General features: G+C 42.8%; 1 protein-coding gene across 2 annotated transcripts; it reads right to left on the reverse strand.

The window, feature by feature from the left end:
• Positions 1 to 10,443: 10,443 nt before the first annotated feature.
• VCAM1 (vascular cell adhesion molecule 1) lies at positions 10,444 to 24,372 on the reverse strand. Of its 2 annotated transcripts, XM_073643035.1 has the most exons (11): positions 24,042 to 24,369; positions 23,079 to 23,360; positions 21,211 to 21,534; positions 20,813 to 21,082; positions 19,357 to 19,617; positions 18,986 to 19,240; positions 17,703 to 17,969; positions 16,155 to 16,421; positions 15,165 to 15,431; positions 14,766 to 15,032; positions 10,444 to 12,210 (listed from the first exon to the last, which is right to left on the reverse strand). In XM_073643035.1, the coding sequence occupies exons 1-11, from the start codon at positions 24,106 to 24,108 to the stop codon at positions 12,050 to 12,052; spliced, it is 2,688 nt and encodes an 895-aa protein (XP_073499136.1). In that variant the 5' UTR covers positions 24,109 to 24,369; the 3' UTR covers positions 10,444 to 12,049. The 2 variants fall into 2 exon arrangements, with proteins under 2 accessions (XP_073499136.1, XP_073499137.1); XM_073643036.1 differs by lacking the exon at positions 14,766 to 15,032 and having other exon boundaries at positions 24,042 to 24,372.
• Between the last annotated feature and the right edge of the window lie 2,924 nt (positions 24,373 to 27,296).

A 27,296-nucleotide genomic window follows, 5' to 3' on the forward strand; every position in this document is an offset into this window, starting at 1 on the left:
AGAAGGCCCCGAGTCACCGGCCATACGGGTGAGCACCACACGGTACACTCAGGGACGTGGGCTACTTATACCCGCCTCTAGCAAGGTAGCCAGAAGAGTACAGTCAGTTTGGGAGGCCTACAACTCCGCCTGGCCAGGGGAGATCCCATCTGCTCAAGGACTGACCAGGCCCCGATCGCTAGCCAGTACTCCGGGAGGGTCTATCTTTATCACCAGTAAAGACCCTGAACTACACCGCATCGTCTCTGAGTGATTCCTGCTACCCCCATCATCCACGTCGGCTGCCCTGAGGCCATACCCCTCCCGTTGGGGGTGATACTATCACGCTGCACAATCCTACCACCGGCCTCAGCGGTCTGCCCTGCAGCGGCAGCTCCTTCGCTGCATTCAACGGGTGGCGTAGTCGTCCAACATCTACCGCTAATACATCGCCGCTCAGTTTGACTCCCTGGGCACGGACCGGGTCACCGCCACGAGACTACGACCCTCAACAGATCCGGCTCCGGGTAAGCTCCTGTGCGAGCGACGCCGCGCGACGAAGGCCCAGGGGTGCGTCATGACACAGGACAGAAGCAGCCGAATGAATTCTGATGTATTCAGAGCCATACTGTGTGCTCAGATCCAGCCAAATGCAGCCAAACTGATTGGTCGTCGTTTCATACTACAGATGGACAATGACCCAAAACATAAAGCCAAAGCAACCCAGGAGTTTATTAAAGCAAAGAAGTGGAATATTCTTGAATGGCCAAGTCAGTCACCTGATCTCAACCCAATTGAGCATGCATTTCACTTGTTAAAGACTAAACTTCAGACAGAAAGGCCCACAAACAAACAGCAACTGAAAACCACCGCAGTGAAGGCCTGGCAGAGTATCAAAAAGGAGGAAACACAGCGTCTGGTAATGTCCATGACTTCAAGATTTCAGGCAGTCATTGCCAACAAAGGGTTTTCAACCAAGTACTAGAAATGAACATTTTATTTACAATTATTTAATTTGTCCAATTACTTTTGGTCCCTTTAAAAACAGAGTGGCACATGAGCTGAAACTCCTAAACCCTTCATCCAATTTTAATGTGGTACCCTCAAATGAAAGCTGAAAATCTGAACTTCAACTGCATCTGGATTGTTTTGTTTAAAATTCATTGTGGTAATGTCTAGAACCAAAATTAGAAAAATGTTGTCTCTGTCCAAATATATATGGACTTAACTGTATCTTCCCTTGTGTTCTACTTTCAGCGCATACGCATTTAAGCAGTGTATACTTGCCTTAAATTCATTGGTGAATGAATGAACATGTACTACACATCATTATGAATAAACATATGATAAGTAGATGTAATATGGCTATTTTGCATCATAGTAAAATGGATTTCTATAATAGACAAATCAATTAACAAATGATGAATATTTACTTAAGGATTAATGATTTATATGATAGAACAATAAAACTAAAGTCAAAGAGGAGTGAAGCATTAACTGTACTGTTTTCTTTCTGAGGCTTGTGTGCATGGAATGTGCAGAGGAGTAGATCTAGTATTTGATCACTGACCTTTATGCAAAAATCCATTTTTTAATTTCTTTCAGATAAATAGAATGGTGTAAATGGAATTACATGCGTTATTGTTTAAAGAATATTTTTTTTATGAAACGCTCAGGTTTAAAAAAGAAACAAAGCTATATTCCCTGATCTCTCGCCGATTCTCTTCTAGTTACTGCCAGCGATTATCTGCAGCGGTCACATGCCTCTGTGACAGGACGTCGGGGACCAGGTAGAATTGAAAAGAAATTGATGGAGAATCAATGAAGTGAATATGAGTTTATTCACTTTTAAACCAATCTGAGCATTTTATTAAAATATTGTATGCCCAGCATCTGTATTTCATTAGTATTGCATACAGTCCTGCTGCCAATCCTGCTGCATGTAGTGCTATCATATTTCCCTGAAAATAATCTCCAGCATCATTTTACAGGATTTTTTGGAGTATTTTTAGGATAAGCCCTAGTTATAGTCAGAGCTGGTGTTAGGTGGCCCAACTGGGCAATTGCCTAAGGCCCCACTCTTTTATGGGCCCCCAGAATTTCTATTCTGAAATTAAGACTGCTTAAGGAGCCTTGGTAACATCAAGGTCATGTGACCATGCTGTTACCAAAGGTCCTTTAACTGCAAGAGTCTAGAAGTACTAGGCTTGTATGTACTGTACATGCAGTGTGTTTACATACATATGTATGTGCAGTGTGTGTGTATATACAATATAAAACTCAGTCTCATTTTTGGGGAAACATGGTATTTGTTCCCTCAAAATGACAGAAACCGCAACATAGATCAGTATACCACACCAGAATCACTTTCCAAATGATATGTTTATTTCATGTTCAGCAGTAAGTCTGTGCAAGAAAAAAGCCTACGTTTCAGTCACTCGACCTTATTAATGGCCAAAACGAACAACAGACATGGATCCACTGCTTGGATCCACGACAACAGTCCTGATTGTCCATGGGTGTTAGTAATATTGTATGGCAGATATGGCAAAGCATTGTGTCTTTAGTTATCAAATGGATGCATTATAAACTTAAAGGACTTCTACCAAGATATCAAGTTATCCTATATCTATGGGATATGATGATTGCTGGGGGCCTGACCACTGGGACCCTACTCGATCCCAAGAAAAGAGTTTCAGTTTACCCCGTCTGTGGAACAATAAATAGCTAGTACATCAGTAAGGGTCACATGGGCCAAGGTGTTATGTTGCGACCCCTGACACTAGTGAAATGGAGTCCTCTGGGTGTGTGTGGTGTTAATTGTTGTAAATGTTTCCCACTCAGGCTGCATACTCTCAGATGACACAGGAACCCCAGATGTAACTTGTCGACAGGGAAGAAGACAGTCCATATTATAAAAATAGCCTGATCTTCACTGGTGAAAGATATATACAGAAGGTAGCAGATATAAAGCTTAGTTTTCACATCTTGCGTTTTACAAAGAGGCACAAACACAATGGCCACATATGGTGTCACAGCATAGGTGACTTGAATACTCCATTTCAGCCAATTGTCCCTCACTGACCTAATCGAATTTCTGTATGGTACCCGTGCACTGGCCTTGCAAGTCAAGTATTTCTTCACTAAGACTCCAATGTCTGACATATACATTGCCTCTTAAGCCCTACTTGTGCTGTCTCAGGGCTCCAGCAAACTCACGGCTTCTTGGGCTCCCGGCCATGCCCACTGTAGCTAAGTTCTCCTTCGTTGTCTGTTTCACTTTCCAGGATCCAGGATGTTCTAGCCTTATTAAGATCCAGAGTAACACTTTATCCAATACAGTTACATGGCTTGCTATCTCATAAAATCTCTTCCTTGCACACACCCAGTATGCGGCCAAGTGTATCACACCCCTTGTGATTGGCTTACCTCTTCTAACTTCACTACTAACTGCTGACTACTCTAACCAGGAAGTAGCTCTCTTCTTATTCCCAAAAACTCCTATCTGCATAGCTGCCAGTTGTAACTCTTCTGTGCCCTGCATCTACACTGTTATGGTCAGTTTACCAACGCAAGTGCATATAGGGGCATTAATCATGCACTAAGCAATTGCATCAAAGAGCAACACATGGAAAATGCAGCAATAAAACACTTATCAGCACTATAAGGGCTTGAGGAGGGAGTTTTTCTCTTTCTGCACTCTTACACATCTATCTCCGGCTATTCTGTAGACAATAAATGGAATAGTACTGCACATGCTCTATCATTGTGTAGGGGATCAACCCTTATGGGACATTGAATGCACTGTGGCTTTAAGAAACCATGCTTCCCTCAGGGTTTACTGGTTTTGGACTAGTTGCCTCCCTGGGAGAGATGAGGAACCATGAAGCAGAGAAATCTCGTGTGTGTTTGAGGGAACAGAGAGACTTCTGATGATGGTTCCCTGATAAGGAGAGGTTATAAATAGAAACTGTTAAGCTATGAGAGATAAGAGTATGGACTTTAACAAGATTTCTTGCCAGAACTGTGTCAGAGTAGAGAAATTCATCCCTTGTTGAAGAATGGTTTCCCTGAAGACTTGTGATCTGATGCAACAGACAACACAGAATGTCAGCCATTCCTCAATAGTGAAAGTGAAACAAGATTTGCCTGTTTGCAGAGGAAAGAGATCCAATATATAGGAGAAAGGACTCAAGTGAATTGATTTGGGACAGATACACCGGGAACAAGCGGCGGCCGCCATCTGCATCTCATCTGAATTGTGAGTGACTCACCAGTGTTGAACTGTGTTAGGGTTAAATGTAGTTTTACTTAGTTAGGACGCTGTAGCAGCGTGGACCGAATAGCGGAAAGCCAGATAGAGAATTAGCTTAGAGTAGTTTGTGAAACTTGATGTGTACTGTTTGCATAGAGCTTTCATTGCCATAGATGGAGCATAGTTTTGTGACTCGCTTCAGCTATTTCTTCCTATGTTCATGTTATTAATATTGTCATTGTAAATACTGTTATACTCATTTCCCGGCATATAACCCCTTTGTACATAATAAAGCCGGAGTTTTGTTTCAGCCCTCTTGTCTGCTGTGCCGTACTTAAATCTTGCCTTGCGATGTTCTTTGGACACCGCTACAAGTGGCGCTGCAAGCAGGGTACAGTTACAGAGATGGAGTCGGCCGACAGCAATGTGGGTAATGTGAGTACCACAGGTAATGGTAGAACCCCTGCAAGGGCCCTCCCTATGAGCATGTTGTTTAGTGTTCTGCCCAAATTTGAAGGCCAAAATATGCCCCTGACAGACTGGGTCACCAGAATGCAGAGCGCTGCCGAGATTTATAACGTCCTCTCAGAACTACAAGTTGAAATTTCTCTGGCCGCCCTAGAGGGTGAAGCGTGCAGAAATGTTTTCTTGCAACCGGAAGGCACACGTTGCACCTTAGAACAGATGATGAATTTTCTGGAAGAGATATATGGCGATACAGCTAGTGCGGGGCATCTCCGGGCAAAATTCTTCTATCGGTTGCAGCGAGAAGTGGAGGGAGTCTCCCAATGCGCCACAGCATTACAAGAAGTATTTGCAGAGGTACAAAAGAAAGTAGCAGATGGAGTAGGTGGCATGGGATCTGTAGACCGGATACTACAAGAACAATTTATTGTTGGACTCTACAGTACTTCCCTGAAACAGATTCTGCATGAGCGAGTAAAGCCCCCATCTCACATAGAGAGATCGCTAGCGAGATCACTGCTGAGTCAAGGTTTTGGTGACGCAACAGCGACCTCACCAGCTATGTGTGACACTTTGCAGTGATCAGGCCCCTGCTGTGAGGTCGCTGATCGCTGCAGAATGTCCTGGACCATTTTTTGGTCTTTGCCCTCCCGCTGGTCAGCACACATCGCTGTGTGTGACCAGCGGGACCAGCGATCAGGCTGGTAACCATGATAAACAGCGGGATACTAGGGGCACACGCGCACTTAGTAACCCGCTGTTTATCATGTTTACCACTCTGCTACGTTGAGCGGTAACCTCCCGCTCACCATAGCAGGCTCGTAACCATGATAAACAGCGGGTTACTAGGAGCTCGTGTGCCCCTAGTAACCCGCTGTTTATCATGGTTACCAGCCTGCTCCTGCTTCAGCAGGCTGGTAACCAGGAGCAGGACATCGTGGAAAGATTCTTTCCACGATGTCACTGCTCCCCTGATCGCTGGTGAGCCTGCCTGTTTGACAGCTCACCAGCGATCACATAGCGACGCATCAACGATCCCTGACAGGTCGAATCGTTGTCGGGATCGCTGTAGCGTCGCTAAGTATGACGGGGCCTTAAGAGTGGATTCGACCTTAAGTTTCCGACAAATATTAGCAGAAGCGGTGACCTAAAGCAAAGTAGACAGCTTTGCCTTCGTAGTGGTGCGTATTCAGGCCGCCACGACTGTTGGGGGCGGAGGCAATGAAGACACTCTGTTCAGGGTGGTGCAGGACCTGCAGAGTTCCCTGAATATTATGCAAGAAAAACTGACACAAATGGAAAAGAGGATGGGAGCTGTCTCCGCTGCTGAGATAACATACCCGGCCCTAGCAGACCCTTATCGGACCTTCCCTCTGGCTCCTGAACCTGGACCTACCTATGCTGGTCCATTGAACCCTTACGGTACCCTGCCTACAATGTCTGCGGGTTGGCCGTGTTACCAAGACCCATAATATCACACGTCAGGGGTTCCCCGGCCTGAGCTATTCTACCCAAGTCCCCAACATCCGTCACGGCAATCAGCCGGTTGGACGTCAAGGGCACCTCCCACGCGAACGAAGAGAGGGACATCAGGTTGCACAGTGCTGGCGATGTGGATGTGAAAAACACTTCCCTAGAAAGTGTCGGAGTGATTTGCAGGGGTATACAGAGCCGTCATTAAACTTCCGGCCCCTGCAGTACTGGGGCGTACTTCAGGGGGGGCAGAAGGACAAACCACGCAGCACAACTCTGAACATCTGGTTACAGGCTGTCCCATCCTGCGAGCCGAGTTCCAAGGAATCCCAGTGGACTGTTTGGTGAATACTGGGTCGCAAGTGACCACTATGCCTGAATCATACTTCAATCGTTATTTTCAGGCGATGGCCAAGCCAGAGCGAGAGATGCTAATTCCGGTGACGATGGCTAGTCAGCAACCGATCCCAGTCATGGGGGTCGTGTGGATGAACGTGCGGTTATCGACAGATAACCCCTAAGCTGTACCAAGAGGTGAAGTCCCTGCTTAAACAGATGTTGGATTCGGGAGTGGTGCAGAGTAGTCAGAGCCCATGGGCAGCCCCATTGGTGCTTGTCAAGAAGAAGGACGGAACCCTTAGTTTCTGCGTGGAGTACAGGCGGTTGAAGCATGCACTGATACCCCTTGCCCCATATTGAAGAGTCCTTGATGACCCTGGGAAAAGCAAAATACTTCTCTACTCTGGATTTAGCTAGCGAGTACTGGCAAGTACCAGTGGCAGAAAAGGACAAGGCGAAGACAGCGCTCATACTCCCCATGGGACTGTTTGAATTTAAAAGGACGCCGTTGGGATTATCCAATGTGCCGGGGACATTCCAGTGGTTGATGGAGAAGTGTTTGGGTGACCTAAACTTTGAAGCTATTTTGATCTACCTGGATGACATCATTGTCTACTCTGCTACTTTTCAGGAACATCTGGACAGACTTGGGCAGGTGCTCGGACGACTACAGGCCCATGGCCTGAAGATAAAGCCGAAGAAGTGTCATCTTTTCAAGAAAGAGATCGAGTACCTCGGCCACAATGTGTCTCAGGATGGGGTCTTGCCTTCCCAAGCTAAAGTAGCTGCGATACAACATTGGGCAGCACCTAGAACCCTACGAGAGTTAAAGGCCTTCCTCGGATTGACCGGGTACTTCTGGCGATTCATCAAAGTCTATGCGAAAATAGCGGGCCCTCTGCACAAACTGCTGAGGGGGACTGTTGGGGGACCAAGGAACCAGGGCATACCCTGGGAGCAGAAACTGGAGGAGGCCTTCCAGATACTGAAAGAAGCCCTAACATCAGCCCCCATCTTAGTCTACGCAGATTTCGACCTGCCGTTCCTCTTATACACGGATGGCAGTCTTCATGGACTATGAGGAGTCCTCTCATAGATTCAAGATGGCTTAAAAGAGTCATCGCCTATGCAGATAGGTCCTTGAGGGATACGGAGCGGAACCCCCACAACTATAGCTCCTTCCGGCTGGAGCTCCTTACCCTAGTATGGGCTATGACGGAGAAATTCGCCGAGTACCAAACGGGAGCCAAGATCCAAGTGCGAACAGATAACAACCCATTGGCCCATCTGGACACTGCCAAGCTGGGGGCCCTGGAGCAGTGCTGGGTTGCCCATCTTGCAAAGTTTGACTTCCTGATTCGTTACCACTCTGCCACGGAGAATACCAACGCTGATGGATTGTCAAGAGAAACCTTCGAGACTCCGGGCGAAGACGAGGAGATCCCAGATTTCCGCAAATTCACACCCATCGCAGTAGCCGCACAGTCAAGTGGGGAGGCACAACCTCTACCAAAGTCACTGGGAAGGACTAACGAAGAATGGGGTCAGGTCCAAGATGAGGATGCAGGGTTGCAGCAAGTGAAAAGCTGCGCAGCCCAAGGAAAATGGCCTGACAAGGAAGAAAGAGCTGCCTTAGATCTCAAAACAAAGTCCGTGATACGCCAGTGGGATAGATTGAAAGTTCGAGAAGCCGTTCTATATCGCAAGTGGCAATAGCCTGCTAACTTAGAGGCAAGATGGCAAGTAGTAGACCCTGGAAGAGTGGCACGAGAAATTGCCAAGGAAGCTCTTGAGTTTGGGGCTCACTTTGGCCCGGGAAAGACTTACAAGTGGCTGCAGCGTTATGTATATTGCCCCCGACTAGAGGAGACGGTTGAAGAAGCGTGACAACAGTGCCGAATGTGGGACCTCACCAAAAGTACAGAACAAAGGGCACCCATACTGACCATACGGACGGAAGAACCACTTGAAGTGTTGATGATAGATTACCTCCTGGTAGGACAGTTGGCTAGAGGCCCACAGTACTGCCTGGTCGTGACCGACCACTTCTCCAAGTTTGCGGTGGTCACCCCGACTCGGGACCAGACGGCTGAGTCGGGTGTGCGAGCCGTCTGTCAGGATTTCATCCGGGTTTATGGGAGTCTGAAGCGGATTCATGCAGACCAAGGAGAGTGTATACAGGGAAAAGTGATGGAGGAATTGTACTAACTGTATGGCATTGAAAGGTCCCAGACAACCCCATATCACCCCCAAGGGAATGGGGCCTGTGAGCGCTTCAACCGGACTCTGCTTCAAATGTTGAGGACATTAGAAGAAGATAAGAATACGCATTGGCCTGACTATGTACCCAAACTAGTCTGAACCTATAACAATCGGGTCCACACCACCACAGGGTATACACCATACACGTTACAGTTTGGTAGAGCGGGCCAAGAAATCATTGAGCTAAATCTGGAACAACCAGAGGAACTATTTGAACGATCTACCACCTCTTGGGTGAAAGAGCTTTGGCGACGAATTCAGACTATCCGCCGGCTAGCAGGCCAGCGATTGCAAGAGAAGATGCACAACAACCAACTGCCAATTCAGGAATCTCCGCTCCAGCTTGGAGACCGAGTGCTGGTACTGGAAAAATGCCCCAAAAGGAAGCTGAGCGGACATTGGGAAGTACAACCATACAAAGTGAGTGATCAAGAGAGTGTATCCCAATGGTCCAGTGTACAAAGTGCAAGTTGAAAATGAGGAGTCTGGTCAGAGAACTCTACATAGGAATATGTTACGGCCATGCCGCTCCTCCTGTTCCTTCATCAGGACAAGTTTTCCTGGACAGTGACTGTGTTGAAGACTGGTGGACCGTTCCTTAGTCAGCAGAAGGTCCCCAGTCTGCGAGAGTTGACATTTCTGACACAGATCCATTGCCAGCTCACGGAGGGGAGGAACCCAAGGCTCCAGGCAAACCTTCAGCTGGAGAGGACAGTCCTACGGCTGCTATGCCAATGGAGGAAAGTCAGGAGCTCTGGAGATCCAGTAGGCCTAATGTGGGGGTTCCACCAGACAGGTACAATGCTGATCAGTTTATTTGGTCCACTCATATGTATTTGATGAAAGCGGTCCTGTTATGTATACCGCTGCATAAAGCCTTTTTCCTTTCAGAGCTATACAGCGAGTTTGAGGATGACCATCTTTAAGTGGGGAGGCATGTAGGGGATCAGCCCTTACCGGACGTTGAATACATTGTGGCTTTAAGAAACCATACTCCCCTCTGGGTTTTCGGGTTTTGAACTAGTCGCCTCCCCCCTCAGGTTGCTTGGTGTGTGCTGGGAGGGATGAGGAACCAGGAAGCAGAGAGACCTCTTGTGTATCTGAGGGAACAGAGAGACTCCTGATGAGGTTCCCTGATAAGGAGAGGTTATAAATAGAAACTGTTAATCTATGAGAGATACGAGTATGGACTTTAACAAGATTTCTTGCCAGGACTGTGTCAGAGTAGAGAAATTCATCCCTTGTTGAATAACAGTTTCCCTGAAGACTTGTGAGCTGATGCAACAGACAACACAGAATGTCAGCCATTACTCAATAGTGAAAGTAAAACAAGATTTGCCTGCCTGCAGAGGAAAGAGATCCAATATACAGGAGAAAGGACTCAAGTGAATTGATTTGGGACAGATACACTGGGAACAAGCGGCGGCCGCCATCTGCATCTGATCTGCGCAATTGTGAGTGACTCACCACTGTTGAACTGTGTTAGGGTTAAGTGTAGTTTTCCTTTGGTATGTGTTGGGGGTCTGGTGTGTTTAAGTTGTTTTTTTTTTTGGGCCTCGCAATAATGACCTTATAAACACAAACATAACATTGATGAAAGCTGATAGTGGTATTATACAGATGTGCATGGCAAATAGTTTACCCAAAAGGAAAAAAATCAAGACTAAACATTGAAAACACTATAAATCTTTAATTTAAATATATTCCTTTAAAAATATAATATTATGTGAATAAAATAATAAAATTAACTTTATAAAAACCTTCACTCCAAAAACACATTAGTCATTTTAATTTATTTAGAAACCTGGGGACATGTCTAATGACCGGCATACTATAGGTGATCTAACATTCCTGCATTTACTATAGTGGGGCTACTATTGTGACTGTTTAGAGGTGGAAGAAGAACATAGTTAAATGGTTAAAAACAGAAACGGCTTAATGCATTCAGCTATATTTTATTTAAATAACTTATGTACCATTGAGGAAACTCTTAACTATTTTAAAATATCCAGCATATTAGTTACCAGTGTAGCCCTTGATCTATAAGCTTTATTACTATGCATGAACAGTAATTATGTATACTCTTCCTTTTGATTTTTGTTAACATGACAATTCTCCATATTTTTTATTGATTTTACTTGTGTAGATAATATTACAATAAAGATTGAATATTCATATTACGTTTTACTTGTAGTAGTCATTTTTATAGGTTTATATATTCAGTTTTTTGTGATGCTAACAGTATATAGTTTGTCACATGTACAATAGCTCTGCGGCTTAGGCCATTTTTTGTAGGTAATTATTTTCTTATTGATGATTGTATATCCTACTGCTGTCGAGGATTGGACCTACATTATTATCTATAATTAGGCATTTATGGTGTCTAGTTTTTGGTACCTTTGCTGCTTATCAGGTAAACTTCAGTAACCACAATGATGGATCATGTGTGGTATCTGAAAAGTAATTCTGGGTTGACTGCAGCTCATGTCTATGAATAAAAAAAGCTGAATCACTGATGATAAACCAGTAAAGTAAATAAGATCTAAAATGTATGGTGATGCAGATGGTAAATGGAATTAATCGTATGTACCAATATGCAGTTTTATTAGCCGGGTTCTGTAATGTTACACACTCTTCACACCAATGAGATGCTCTATTGTTTGCTTTGTTTCCATTATAGCAGAATTCCCACTCTTTTGGTTCTTGGTTTGATCCTCGCAATCATTTACACTTCTCATTTCATTTCAATGACCAACAAAAGATGACTAGAGCTCAGCTCTGCCTAAGGAGAAAGGCCGCATTAAGATTCATCACACGTAGCACATCTCCACCACGTATAAAACAGACACATGAGAATGAGGACAGAACATCAAAAATAATGTGCCGACATAACACAACATTCACATCGGAGCAGCTTCTACACATTAATATCGTCATTATCACACTGTACAAAACACCAACATCTAAGTGCAAATAGTGAACCTTCACACACAGGGCTCCAGATATCTGAGACTTCTTCTTTTTGATAACAGTCTTAGTTTGCTTCAGTCTTTCCCTATTATAGCAGAAGAACTGGGTTTGGATGTTTTCTTCTTCTAGACTCTTTGCAAGTACCGCAAAACACAGATTCCGACAGCCCAAGCTTATCATGGAGTCATCTGAACGTCTCTCAGATGGCATGTGCTACCACAAGTGCCATTCAATGCCCACAGAAATGTACGAGCTGTGTCCCACAGCAGCACATGGAAATAGCCATCAAATCCAATCTGTGTGAAGTCACACTTTGCTTCTCAAAGCCTTTACCAAACTGTATGATCCTTGTAACTTTGCCTTCTTGAGATGATAAATGATGGATCCAATAACACCGACTGACACAAAAGCCACAGATCCAAAAATAATTGTGGACATGGGGTTGAATCTTGGGCTCTGTTGTCGTCCTATTAGGAAGACAAAGAAAGGGGGGATGGTTAAAAGAGTGAGCGGGCAGCACGATGGGAATGAGGGACTGATTACATTGATAGGACACAACAGATGCTGCTTCTATAGACAGTGAAGGGTCAGGTTCAGTAGTAATGTATATTAATGGGAATATGAGCAGGTGCCCATGCACAAACCCAAAATAGACATTGACCTTAACTCACTATCAATAGCATACATGTCGAATATCATACATATAGCACAAAAACATAAATCTACTTGTCAAGTAGTCAGGGACAGTTGCTTGTCATATACAATGCTACATACAGTACTTTACGGGTCTCAAAATCTGAAATTACAATTTACAACTTGCAAAATCACCAGTGTAACAATGTCATTTCAGTTCTTCTCTGCTAAAGCTCATACAATCTCTAACATAAGCAAAGGATTCACCATTGATTGTCAAAGTGATCACACTCAATATCAACTGCGAATTCTTTGAAAGACACAAGTTTTCCCAAATCTACTCCCCTCCCCTGAAAAGAACTGAATGAACATCCACATCATGTTAATCCCTAGAGCTCTTCAAATTAGTGGTATTCAGCGATACATGAAAAAGGAAAAAGTATAGAAAAAGTGATATCACTAGCGTTGACTTTCAATGATAGGACTTTGACCAATGTACCAATTTCCAGGAATACCAAGATATTGCCAGCGATTCTGGGGTTCAGTAGTATCTATGCACAGTAGCAAACATGGCACCGCCAAATTAATTGTGGAACATTGTTCATCGCAACAGTATTTTACTAAATGATCACTAAAATAAAAGTGCACAGTAAAAGTGGCTACATTATATTGTAATCTTTTACTTTCTGATGTAAACCTCCACATGTAACATTGTCACCATTTTCACATTTCTGTTTATTGTCCATTATATTCAGACTTAACCTGGTGAATGCGTCACAGAGTTCACAAACGCTAATGTGGTTAATAGCAGCGCTGCACTTGTGAGTAATAGAAGTGTCAGCTCAGCAGCTGTGGACCTGAATATGTCAGTAATATGTAAATGCTCTCAATGCTTCTGTGCTTTATACCAGATGCACGTCTGATGTCAACCGAAAAGACCTTACACGGATGATCTAGAAGCAGCTTCTCACTTTCAGTTCCTAGAGGGTAATGTATGGTTTCCTGTGTGTGGGTTTTCATGACTAGGGCTACATTCACACAACCGTGTGACACGCACTAGTGCTGTCCAATGGGTCCATGTGAATAAACTTTTCTCCAGAAAACCCTAACGAATTACATTGGTCAGTGTACGGTCTGATTTTTACCTGTAACATTCTCATCCCTTAACCTGGTACATTGTTAACCCATCCCCAGGTTTTTCCCATATAAAGTACGGCCAGCACCTATAAGCCCTCAGTGACAGGATTCTAGAATGCTCTATATATGTGATCAAACCGCTCTGCATAACACTCACCTACAGGGTGGTCCGGTCCGATGGACGTAGCTGGTCTTGATCCGGGCGCCAGCTCTCTTCTTGTGATCACCGTTCTTCTTGCTAGGTGTGGATGAAGCATCCTACCTCTTTCTCACAGTGTCCTCCATTGTGCTATTGTGCAGGCGAACTTCTCCGCTCTCTGCTCAGGGCAAAGTTAAGTACTGAAGTGCACATGCGCCAGTGCTCCTCGGCCTTTCCCCGCGCATGCGCACTACAGTACTTAGCTCTGCCCTCGGCAGTGCAGAGAGAAGCTCGCCTGCAAACGAGCATGATGGGGGAACACTGTGTGGATGATATAGAACGCATCATCCACACGAAGGAGGATGGCATCGCAAGAAGAGAGGAGGCACCGGATCAAGACCAGCGATGCCCATCGGACCGGACCGCCCTGTAGGTAAGTATTATGCAGCCGTTAGGGGACATATATACAGCTGTATACTATATATGAGGACTTACAGGTTCTGGCTCTATGTTATATGGGAAAAACCTGGGGACGGGTTTTTAAGAACGTGCGAAAAAGAACCGGCACCATACATTACTCACACAATCAGAAAGGATAACAACACACACCTTGCGATTATTCAATAACTCCGCGTGCTTCACCAAATGCAGGATTACCATGAAGCTTCAAAGAGAGGAAAGGCAGCATTTTATTGCACCGTGTTTGGACCCGTTGAAGCACCATTGTGTGAGAAACGTTCGTCATCCGTCTCATGCACCTGTATTCTCCTGCATCCATGTTTCAAAGAGTTTTACAATATAATATGTTTTTATGGGACAGAGAGCCTCCTTTCCTCTCTTCAAAGCTTCACAGGTTTTTAAGAGTCATTGGATAAAAAAGTTCAGACATTCTCCCTGCTTCCTTGAGATAAAAAAAAACTGAAGAAACTAAAAAGCAACTAGGATGACACCTGAGAAAAAGAGCATTCCGTTTCTCTCGGATGGTAACACTTATAAAGATGTGTAAAAGTAGCCTTACCCAAATGAATATTAAACAGAAAAGTCAGTTTAATGTCTGTCTACCCAAATTCTCTAAAGTAAGCTTACAGATATCCTACTATAAATGCTGCTCACCTGCCACAACGATATTGATGACCTCGGTTTCATTTCCAGCACTATTAAAGATTTTGAGGGTGTATGTTCCAGTGTCATTGCGGGTGACATTGTGCAGTGTAAAGGTGCCATTTTGAGTCTGTAGCATTGTGTTATTCTGGTCACACACTTTCTGAAGAATGATGGTTGGAGATGGGATGCTGTGGGTCTCACAAGTGATAGTGACTGTATCACCTTCTATGATGTTCTGTGATGGAGTCACAACCACTGTGGTGTTTCGTGGTGGAACTGGAAGAAAATGTATGAGGTTATTCGTATGGAAGATGGTATAAATCAGATATCTTGTTAGCATTGTGTATAGAATACATTGTTGTCTTTCATATTGGAAATCTGTTGATGACTGATACTTTGTATACTCACTTTGCACAGTCAGTGTGTTCTGAGCTTCTTCCAGGCCCAGCACGTTGGTGGATTCACAGATGTAGGTTCCTGAGTTCTCCATTCCTGCATGACTTATATTGTAAACTCCATCGCTTGATTCCAGGCTAAATACTTCATCTTCTGTTCTCATTTTCAGGACAAGCTTAGGGTCTGGAGATCCTTCTGAAGAACACCAAATCTGTACTATGTCACCCTCTCTCACAACGTCCGATGGAGTGATGGTAATATAGGTGTTTCTTGGTGGAACTGTGAAGGAAACATAAAAACTGAGCTTTTCAGGATCCAACAGATGTATATTATAAGGCACCTGGACTTCAATACAGTATTTGTAATAGGGACCCCAACTGTCCTGCGTCATCTACATGATTGACCTCCTGTTAAAAGACAGAAGGTCCCATAAAGCTCCTATTACAACTATCATCTCTGCACTCCTTATAAATACATCTCTGATATGATGCAGAGGTAGAAACTTTCTAAAATTTGTTAAAAGTTTTTTTTTCTTCAAAAGACAAGTTATCTCTTATCCATAGAATAGGAGATAAGTTTCTGATCACTAGGGGTCCAACTGCTGGACCCTCAGCAATCCTGAGATCCGGGCTCGGGAACTCTGGGAGCAGGGCTTTGCAGCTTCACGTTGAATGCAGCGGAAGTGCACATGGTCAACCTCTGTTTTATTCATTGTCTATGGGAATGCCAGAGAATGTTGTACTCCCATTAACAATGACTGGAGTGGAGGTGAAGTATGTGCACTTTTTCTCCCTTCCTGACGGGGCTGTAGAGCCTCGTTCTTGGGGTCCAGAGCCCCAATCTCAAGATTGTTGGGGACCTCAGCAGTTGGAACTCCAGTGATCAGCAAGCTACCCCCCTAAAAATGTATAGAGGATAGCTTGGATCTTGGCAAATAACCATTTAAGCATATACTGCATCTAAAACATTTAATCTAGGTATAGCATTATAAACAGGTCTCACCTTGTACATTAAGTACGGCCTCTACAATCTCACTTCCAACCACATTGGTGGATTCACAGATATATATTCCTATATGTCTCTCTTCAGCATTCGAAATTATGTATTCTCCACCTTCAGCCACCAGATCAACCACATCATGTTCCATTTTCATCTTCAGGGCCAATCTAGAAGCAGGAGATGCTTCGGAAGTGCATCTTATATGTACGTTATCTCCTTCTCTTACTACAGAGGATGGAGTTATAGAGATTTGAGTATTCTGGGGTGCAGCTGTTGGGTAAAATAAAAAATGTAATGGTAAATAGAAAAGAATAATTTCACAATGTTTGATTAAACTCTGGGTGGTAGCTTGATTTAAATCATTATATTCAGTTATTTTAGCTTTTATTGTCTTGATATAGCCATGTTAAAAGGGTTGTCCGGCCTTAGGCTACAAGTCAGCAGTCACTCTATGTCACTGTAGACTTGTGAATTCTCACATCGCGTGTACTGTGCGCTGTGAGGATTGTTCGGTCCCGACACCGGGAGAGGGAGGTCATGTGACTGCAAGTATGCAATTTGCATACTTCCGGCCACAAGCCGACTAGACATGTCCAGCCTCGCTCAATACTCTTGCATTAAGGGAGGTCACGCATATCTAGTTGGCAGGTGACTGCATGTATGCAAATTGCATACTTGCAGTCACGCAGCTGCCGCCCCAGCATTGGGACCGGAGAATCCTCACAGTGTGTAGTGCGTGAGATGTGAGAATTCACAAGTCTGCAGTCACACAAAGTGACTGCAGACTTGCAGTCTAAAGCCGGACAACCCCTTTAATTTAGGAGCTAGTCATGTTGATTCCTTGTGGCACAGAAATTTCCTATAGTTATGAGGCTGGGCTTCCACGCTGCAGCAGCTTGTTGAGGCAAATGTCTACTTGATTTTGAAGGCAATACTTCCATTTTACCCGTATAATCATGAGGCCTTTTTCTGCCACATTTGTGCATTATTTTGACTGCATGAGGCTGCCGCAGCATGAATATTTTTTTAATGTCAAATTTAGGAAGATAACGGTCCAGTCACTCCTCCTATTGTATTCTATGTGTCAAACGACAGCAATTATCTGACAGGTCCTGCGATTAAAAACATTTGAGCAACTTGTCTACGACTTGCTGTAACGTGACTATTTTACAACTCTGATTTCGATGTAAAAAAAAACATCCAATTTGCAGACAAGTCGCATGGTGCATGTGAATTGCATTGAAGTCTATCGCAAATTAATCGTTTGTGACTTACAACTAATAACAGAATATCCAGCACATCTGGAAACATATGCGACACTGTTGCAGTTGCAGGTCGCAACGTGACACAAAAGGAAATAATTACATCCAATGTTGCAATGTGTTGCTGCGATTTCAGTGTAGCTTTAGCCTCTAGCAAATCAGTTAAGTAAAAAATCACTTATCTTTGTCTCTCAAATACATTAAAACGTGATTTAAAAGTCTAAAAAGGACTGTTACATCCTAGGTATCAGTGTAATACATTCTGCAAGGCTTTGTCCATGGATCTCACCTTGTACAGTCAGCGTGGCCTCTGCGATTTGCTCTCCAATTATATTTGATGCTTCACATAGATAGGTCGCTGTGTGCGCTCCTGCAGCATGTGGAATACTGTACAGTCCATGCTCCGATGCCAGCTCAGTGATGCCCAGCTCTGTTTTCATCTTCAGTACCAATTTAGGGGCAGGGGAAGCTTCCGATAAGCACCGGATATGTACACTGTCGCCATTTTGCACCGTATGTGATGGCGTGATAGTTATATATGTATTTTTTGGGGGAACTGTCAAAAGAGAAAAAGAATGTCAAAACTAAACTATAGACGTTAATGTTGATTTTAATTAATAAAGATATGCTATGATGTGAGCAGATGGGTTGGACCTGTCATTTACCATGAATATGTCATTGCCTGGACTAAATGCTCTCTTGAATCTGGATTTTTGTTTTTCTTTCTTGTTCCTGTGACTCTCCATTCGTGAAATATGCCCCCCCTCTTCCTTCTATATAGATGTAGTATTGTTAGCCAAGATGATGTGATCCTCAAGTATTCTTTCTGGCCATCTTTTTGAGGGGCTCGCCCACTTAGCTAACAAGACCAAATCTACATACTAGGAAGAGCGACTACACCAGATTCAGATGAACGGTGGCAATTAGACCAGGTGATGACATAATTATGGCAAGTGACAGGCCTTCTTTAACAATAGGGCTGCAGAGGTTCTAATTGCACACAGGACCTGAGCTATGGCCCTCTTTACCATACGAGTCGAGACATGTGTGATCTTTAGATCACACATGTATTTAAATGGTCAGTATTTTACATCAGTATTTGTAAGCCCAAACCAGGAGTGGGTGATAAATACAGAAGTGGTGACGTGTTAATATTATACTTTTCCTCTCATTGTTCCACTCGTAATTTTGGCTTACAAATACTGATGTAAAATACTAACCAAATACTCAATGTGTGGACGCGGCCTAAGTATGAAAATTACATATGAGTAATCATGTGAAGACTGCTGGAACCAGCGACCAGAGCAGACTCCTGACAGTGAGTGTGTTACACACCGTTAGGCTTTGCCATGCTACAAAATACTCTGCTACAGATTTTGCATTGGGGATTGAAAGCTTCAAATGACATCTCTCTGTGCTTTCATTATGTTGCCTGAGATTGCTGCCATAGAAGCTTATATTTCATCAGCACATAAGTAACCATCCAGAAATGACGGCCACATTCTGCAATACCTAATCATGGATGCCACCAAAATCGAAATCCACCAGTTGGAGTTGGTGTTGACCACTCACCTCGCACATTAAGTTCCAACTTGTGTTTCTCACTCCCTAGTCGGTTATTAGCCAGGCACTGGTAAATCCCACTGGTCACTTTAGGTAAAGCAATCACTGAATCTTCAGAAAGGAGAACACTCTCCCCCGTTGTTAAAAGTTTCGAGATGGAGATATTTGGCGTAGGAACTCCCTGAGAAACACAAGTCAGAATGACCATATCTCCCTCGTTCACATCAATGGATGAAGATGAAAGAATTGTTTCCCTGGGTGGATCTGTGAAAAAAAATAAGAAATTGCTTCACTTTACAGAAGATTTAAGAAAAAATGTGACAGGATGTAAATAAATAAACACATAATAAATAATTGGATATTGCAAACTAGACGCTTACATTCCACTGTGAGGGATTGGGAAGTCTCGCTTACGCCATACTGATTCTCAGCCGTGCATTTGTACACAGCTGCGTCTATTGGATCAGCTTCATCTATCACGACTTTCCTTTCTGAGTCTAAGGAAAAAATATCTCCATCTTCTGAGATCTTCCACAATGTAACAGTTGTGTCGCTGCTTGCAATGCATTCAATTGTAACAGCTTCTCCCGCTATAACTGTTGGTGAAGGCTTCAATGACAGCATGGGATTTTCTGGCGGACCTAAAAAGACCAAGACAATTACAGCATGCAGTTTATTTTACTTCTTCTGTTCTATTACAGATAATTAATCATGTCTTATTCTTGCCTGATAAAATCTGTTAACATATCTACAAGAGAAATCTAAAATCTGACTCCTATAAAGATATATCATAAAGCTGGCTCAGAATGTATTGATGACAAATGAAAATGATCTGACAAACTCATATCAGAAGATACTGATCAAAAGTAATTCAGCTATATATATATATTTATAAGGTATTAAACGGAGATAAGAAATAAAAATTACAACTTTTATTGGGACAATATTTGAAGTAGTGAGAACATTAGAGAGAGATTTTCAGCACAAAATGACTGTTCAAACAAAGCACAGTCTGTCAGTATACTTTACCACCTACTGGTTTCCATCCAGCTCTGCTTCCCTCTTCCTTCATTGACAGCTCTGGCATTACAGGAATCAGAGGAGGGTGAAGATAGATGGAAACAGGTTGGTGGAAAGGTGAGCAGAATGGTTCGGTCATGCTAAGAGTGCACTGAGCAGCGGTGCTTGGTTAGAACAGTCATTTTGTGCTAACAGACTTCCTTTAACCCTAGAATGCATACCTGGGGCCTCGCAGGCCCGCCCTGTTAATTGTTTTCTATTTTCTGCAAGATTACTTTAGTTAGAATTTTGAAACTCTAGGTATTCCTCAGATATATAGTTGTTTGTCATTTTTGTTTGAGTTATTCCATGTTATTTGCACACGGGCCTAAAAGGCCCCAGGTATGTGAAAAAGTAGATTTTTATGGTCATGCGTTCTAGGGTTAAAGTAGCTGCGGGCAGCAAGAATCAGGGCTTGGCTAAACAATTGTGGCCAAGTATATTTACTTAAAAGATCTGGCCGGGGACCATAGCCGGAGACGAGACTAGTTTAGTGCTACACCTTGCCAGCTCTTCCCAGCGCCGCTTTAGGTGATTGATAGGTATTTCCTATGTACACACAAAGGAGAGACCTGTCAATCACCCGCAGCAGCACTAAGCAGTGCCCCTGTTTTCTTAGATCTTTATTTACTCTGTATATTTACTCTAAAATGCAAAATGTTTTGGAGAAAAATATACTAGTCTGCAATCGTTTAGCCAGTCTTAGATTCATGCTCCCCACAGCTTGGGCTGCAGGAATCGCCTGGCAGGTTCTCTTTAAAAGAAGAAATATCTTACCTCGCACACTGATCTCCATCTGTGAGGATGTTTTCCCAACACTGTTTTGGGCATAACAGATGTACACCCCACTATTTTCTGGCTCTGTATTTGAAAGTATTAAAGACCCCTGATCATCTGATGACATTTCATACTCGACATCCCCTATTTGCTTCACCCATTGAACAACAGCTTGGAATTTACTGTCAGATGAACATATCAGACGTATTTCTTCACCAGCTTTTACAATTGGGGATGGTTGGACAATGATTTGGGGTTTTACTGGAGGATCTGAAAATAGAAGAAAAAGTCAAAGTCGGCCCCTTAAGTAATAAAATAGTTTCTTCAAGTCAAGCAATGGGTTAGGTGGTAACATTAGGTTTACGAGGAGAAAAATATGGCATGCTTCCATTACTCACACATTAGATTGAGCGTCTTGGTTGTGTTTCTCTCTATAGGATCACTCTCAAGATCTGCAAACTCCAGTTTAGCCATACATAAAATCGTATACTTGTCCATCTCCTCTTCCAGGATTATATCATGGCTCAGGCTGATGTTCTGAATCTCATTTTGATTCGCAGCTTGGTTCTCTTCTGGCTCATACGAAGCCACAATAATATCATTCATTAGGATTTCAGCAGTCAGCGTATCTGCAGGATAGATGCTGGGGAAGATGCAGGTGATACGTGATGGCTGCCCAACCACAAGGGAGGAGACATGTAGAACGGGATCACTGGGAAACGCTGCAAGATAAAATCACTTTACTAATCTTATCATAGAACGTAGACACAGAAGTACAGCTTCACACGTGGTCTCTTTGCAGCTATAACTAGATTTATAGTAACCATATAGGTTACATTATGAATGTGAATCAAACCTTTAAAGAGGTTGTCCACTGCTCCATTGTCTGATCAGTCGGGGTCCGACACCCAACACCCTTGTCAATCAGCTGCTTTTGGTGTCGGCGGCCAGAAATACTCGCTAAGGATAGGTCATCAATGATAAAGTAGTGGACAACCTCTTTAAGTAGATGTTTTAGGTCCAAAACTCTGTTAATTAACTCCTAATTTATCTTTATAGTTGTCTGAGCTCCATAGAGCTGAATAGATATAGAGTTAAAGGGGTTGTCCACAACATCCCTTCTTAATAACTCCACTCTGCAACACAAAATAAAGTCATGCACTTACCTCCCTGACCAGACCTGCTCTTCTGATCTCCCTGCATTTCCGGACGGTAACGTGACAAAACAATGTCATGTGACCACTGCAGCCAATCAGCAAAAGCTGATCGACTGTTGCCTTCAATATTCAATCAGGGCAGTTTTCCGGTCCAGGAGGTAAGTACAGTATACAGTTCTTTAGTTTTGTGCTACAGAGTGGAACTATTAATAAGAGGTTCTCCAATTGGCAACCCCTTTAAAACATAATATTCTGTTAATCTCTAGCTGCCACTAGCGAGAGCGTAGGAGCAATATAATAGTTTGCAATATCAAAGGTCATATCCTATGACAGTGCGACACACAGTCACCAAACGCTTCCCTACACCCATTCCTCTGTTATGCTGTTTATGGAAACTGCATAGCTAATTCCCATCTTCATTATGCTTTTGTCCGTACTTAATGAATCAAATGTATTGGGTCAACTACTGCTCATGATGAGCGGTAAGTGGCTTACTCCTGCAAAGGGGCCCACTGGAGGATTCGCCTCCTCTCCCGTGGGCTAGTCCAAGCCTGCATGCAGCAATGCATACCATATTACAGTCTTACAGATTTTACTAGAAGCATTTATTCTAAGTGAGTACATAGATGCAACACACTGAGCCACGTAGACCACAGTATTGGATTCTGTGGCCCACCATACCAATCTGTGTTTCAAAAAAAAGAAAAGAAAGGAAATTTGTTTTATGCTACAGTAGATCTGGCATTATGAGGTGACTGCTAGTGAAGTCATTCATCAGGGGAAGTTTCACAATGAGCAGGGTGTATTATCACCGCCCTGTGTCGTTACTGGCGGTTTATTTAAAATATATCAGTAACAGCTGCAATAAAGCCTACAATGTGGAGGACGAGCCCTGATCCTGATCTGCTTCGGATCATTAATAAATGGTTTGCACTGTTCGGACGGTATTTGTCTTTGTTCTCCCAGCACTGCGCCTCCCTATTGTCTCCTCCATAGACCCAAGCACAGTATGCACCATTCCTTCACACGCCTTTCTGTAACTGCTGCCATGGATCTTACAATGTAACGTCTTGAGCATGTAAATAGGGGCAATCATATCAGGCACTTACAGTAGACGGTGATGGTGAAGCTCTTCTCTGCTGGTGCATTATCACACGACACAGTGCACCGGTATGTGCCATCCGTCTCAGCTCGGACCTCCACGGTTAGCGTTGACCTTTGCTCCACGGTAACTATATTACCACCTAAATATTTATCCACGATGCTAGACCAGGTGAAGCCGGGATCCTTATTGCTACATTTCGATGCCAAGCAAGTAATATGAAGTTCCTCCCCAATCGCAGCTTTGATTGGGGTTTGCGGTGATAAAAGAGTGATATCTAAGGCAGAAGCTGACGAAAGTACAAAATATAAGCTACAAGCTGGAACCGCCATTCATTGTAACATACAATATAGAAAGAAGATACTGATTCCAATAGGCGAATCCTATTGTATTATAACATGGCTTATTTTTTTCAATGACTGATCGAAAACTACTAATAAATGGATCTATGAATTACAACTGAGAAGAGATAGATAGATAGATAGCAGACAGATATTAATATAGATATTAGATAGATAGATAGATATGGGATAGATAAATAGATATATTTATAGATAGATATGGGATAGATAGATATCAGATAGATATTAATATAGATAGAAAGATGGATAGATAAATATTAGATAGATAGATATTAGTATAGATAGATATGGAATAGATAGAAGATAAATAGATGGATAGATAGATATATGTATATATGGATAGATAGATAATAGATAGAATAATATTAGACAGATATATAGATAGAAACTTTTTGAAAAATTAATTAAGATAGATGATAGATACTTTATGAGAAATAAATACTGTTAGATACTATAATGAGAAACAGATAGATACTTTATAATAGATAGATAGATAGACACACAGACAGAACAGATAGATAGATAGATAGATAGATAGATAGATAGACAGATAGATGGATATATAAATAGATAGTTTTATCATCTATCTAAGTAGAAAAAAATCTTACCTTGCATGAAGATGATTTGATAGCAGAACATCAGTGATGTTAAGGTGACAGGTCTGATCTTGGCCATGTCGGAGGTTCGCTTGTATGTGATGTTTCAGCAGAAAAGTAGGGTTCTATAAAAGCTCCTAATGGTCTTAAATATCTAGTATAGCTAAATCCAGTAGGGATGTGGGTGAATTCCAGGTTTTCGGGGAGTTAATAAATTCCAATGCTGCTATACTTATCATACACAGGCGGTTGTGTTCTGCGCTCTCCTTGTGCCAGCCTGGTTTGAGCTCTGTAACAGACATCCCTGTCAACCTTTTTATAAGGTGATGGGAGGAGGGGGATTCCTGGTGGGGAAACCACAGGCTTTATTTGAAACCTAATTAAAAAAAAGTCATATCATTGCCCCCTAGTGGAATGTAGAACTATTGCAACGTGAAACGCTTAGGATGACCTCCTTTGAACGGTTATGGGAATTCCTGACTTTAGTCATTGTTATTGTTATTCTCAGCAGTCAAAATATTTAAACAATAAAAAAGAGACATTCAAAATTAAAACCGCAGATCATAGCAGTGAACTTTGAATAAGATAACATGTAAAACTGCTAATGACTAATAAGATAAGGCTAAAATGACATTAAATTGACCTTACATTCAGCTGATATGTCAGAAAATTCTCAGACATTTCAAAAAAGCTCTTTATGCAGCATGCAGTGGGTACTGAAAGTATTCAGACCCCTTTACATTTTTCACTCTTTGTTTCATTGCAGCCATTTGGTAAATTCTAAAGAGTTATTTTTTTTCTCATTAAAGTACACTCTGTGCCCCATCTTCACTGAAAAAAACATAAATGTAGACATTTTTGCAAATTTATTAAAAAAGAAAAACTGAAATATCACATGGACACATGAGTATTCAGACCCTTTGCTCAGACACTCATATTTACGTCACATGCTGTCCATTTCCTTGTGATTCTCCTTGAGATGGTTCTACTCCTTCATTAGAGTCCAGCTGTGTTTTATTAAACTGATAGGACTTGATTTGGAAAGGCACACACCTGTCTATATAAGACCTCACAGCTCACAGTGCATGTCAGCCCAAATGAGAATCATAAGCTCAAAGGAAATGCCCAAGGAGCTCAGAGACAGAATTGTGGCAAGGCACAGATATGGCCAAGGTTATAAAAGAATTTCTGCATCACTCAAGGTTCCTAAGAGCACAGTGACCTCCATAATCCTTAAATGGAACAAGTTTGGGACCACCAGAAGTCTTCCTAGACCTGGCCATCCAGCCAAACTGAGCAATTGTGGGAGAAGAGCCTTGGTGAGAGAGGTGAAGAAGAACCCCAAGATCACTATGGCTGAGCTCCAGAGATGCAGTAGGGAGATGGGAGAAAGTTCCACAAAATCAACTATCACTGCAGCCCTCCACCAGTCGGGCCTTTATGGCAGAGTGGCCCGACGGAAGCCTCTCCTCAGTGCAAGACATATGAAAGCCTGCATAGAGTTTGCTCAAAAACACATAAAGGTCTCCCAGACTATGAGAAATAAGATTCTCTGGTCTGATGAGACAAAGATAGAACTTTTTGGTGATAATTCTAAGCGGTAAGTGTAGAAAAAAACAGGCACTGCTCATCACCTGCCCAATACAATCCCAACAGTGAAACATGGTGGTGGCAGCATCATGCTATGGGGGTGTTTTTCAGCTGCAGGGACAGGACGATTGGTTGCAATTGAAGGAAACATGAATGCAGCCAAGTACAGAGATATCCTGGATCAAAACCTTTTCCAGAGTGCTCTGGACCTCAGACTTGGCCGAAGGTTCACCTTCCAACAAGATAATGACCCTAAGCACACAGCTAAAATAACAAAGGAGTGGCTTCAGAACAACTCTGTGACCATTCTTGACTGGCCCAGCCAGAGCCCTGACCTAAATCCAATTGAGCTTTTCTGAAGAGACCTGAAAATGGCTGTCCATCCAACCTGATGGAACTGGAGAGGATCTGCAAGGAAGAATGGCAGAGGATCCCCAAATCCAGGTGTGAAAAACTTGTTGCATCATTGCCAAGAAGACTCATGGCTGTACTAGCTCAAAAAGGTGCTTCCACTCAATATTGAGCAAAGGTCTGAATACTTATGACCATGTGATATTTCAGTTTTTCTTTTTTAATAAGTTTGCAAAAACTTCTACATTTCTGTTTTTTTTCAGTCAAGATGGGTGCCGAGTGTACTTTAATGAGAAAAAAATGAACTTTTTAGAATTTACCAAATGGCTGCAATGAAACAAAGAGTGAAAAATGTAAAGGGGTCTGAATACTTTCCGTACCCACTGTAGGTAGCACATAGTCCTCCATACAGTATTATGGGCACCACATAGTCGTCCATACAGAATAATGGCCCCACATAGTCCTCCATACCGTATTATGGCCATCACATAGTCCTCTATACAATATTATGAGCACCACATAGTCCTCCATACAGTATAATGGCCCCACATAGTCCTATATACAGAATTATGGGCATCACATAGTCCTCCATACAGTATTAAGAGCACCCCATAGTCCTCCATACAGAATAATGGGCACTACGTAGTCCTCCATACAGTATTATGAGCACCACATAGTCCTCCATACAGTATAATGGCCCCACATAGTCCTCCATACAGTATTATGGGCATCACATAGTCCTCCTTATAATATTATGAGCACCACATAGTCCTTCATACAGAATAATGGTCCCCACATAGTCCTCCATACAGTATTATGGACATCACATAGTCCTCCATACAGAATAATGGGCCCCACATAGTCCTCCATACAGAATAATGGGCACTACATAGTCCTCCATACAGTATTATAAGCATCAGATAGTCCTCCATACAGTATTATGGGCATCACATAGTCCTCCATACAGTATTATGGGCACTACACAGTCCTCCATACAGTATTACGGGCACCACATATACCTCCATATAGTATTATCGGCACCACATAGTCCTTCATTCAGTATAATGGGCAAATATATTGCTGCATTCAGTAAAATGGGCACCATACAGTATAATGGGCCCCATATATTGCTACATACAGTATAATCGTCCCCATATATTGCTCCATACAGTATAATGCTCCACACATAAAAAATAAATAGTCAAATACTCACCTTTCCCCATTCACTGGCTGCTCTGGTCTCCTCAGCATCTTCTGACCCTCTGCTCTGCTCTGCACAGAGAGCACCCTGTGGTGACACCATAGCGCCCTCTGCGCTGAAACATC

The sequence above is a fragment of the Phyllobates terribilis genome, unplaced genomic scaffold (genome assembly GCF_046119375.1).
Source record: "Phyllobates terribilis strain yellow unplaced genomic scaffold, ASM4611937v1 Scaffold_8__6_contigs__length_399053987, whole genome shotgun sequence".
Classification (NCBI taxonomy): Eukaryota; Metazoa; Chordata; class Amphibia; order Anura; family Dendrobatidae; genus Phyllobates; species Phyllobates terribilis.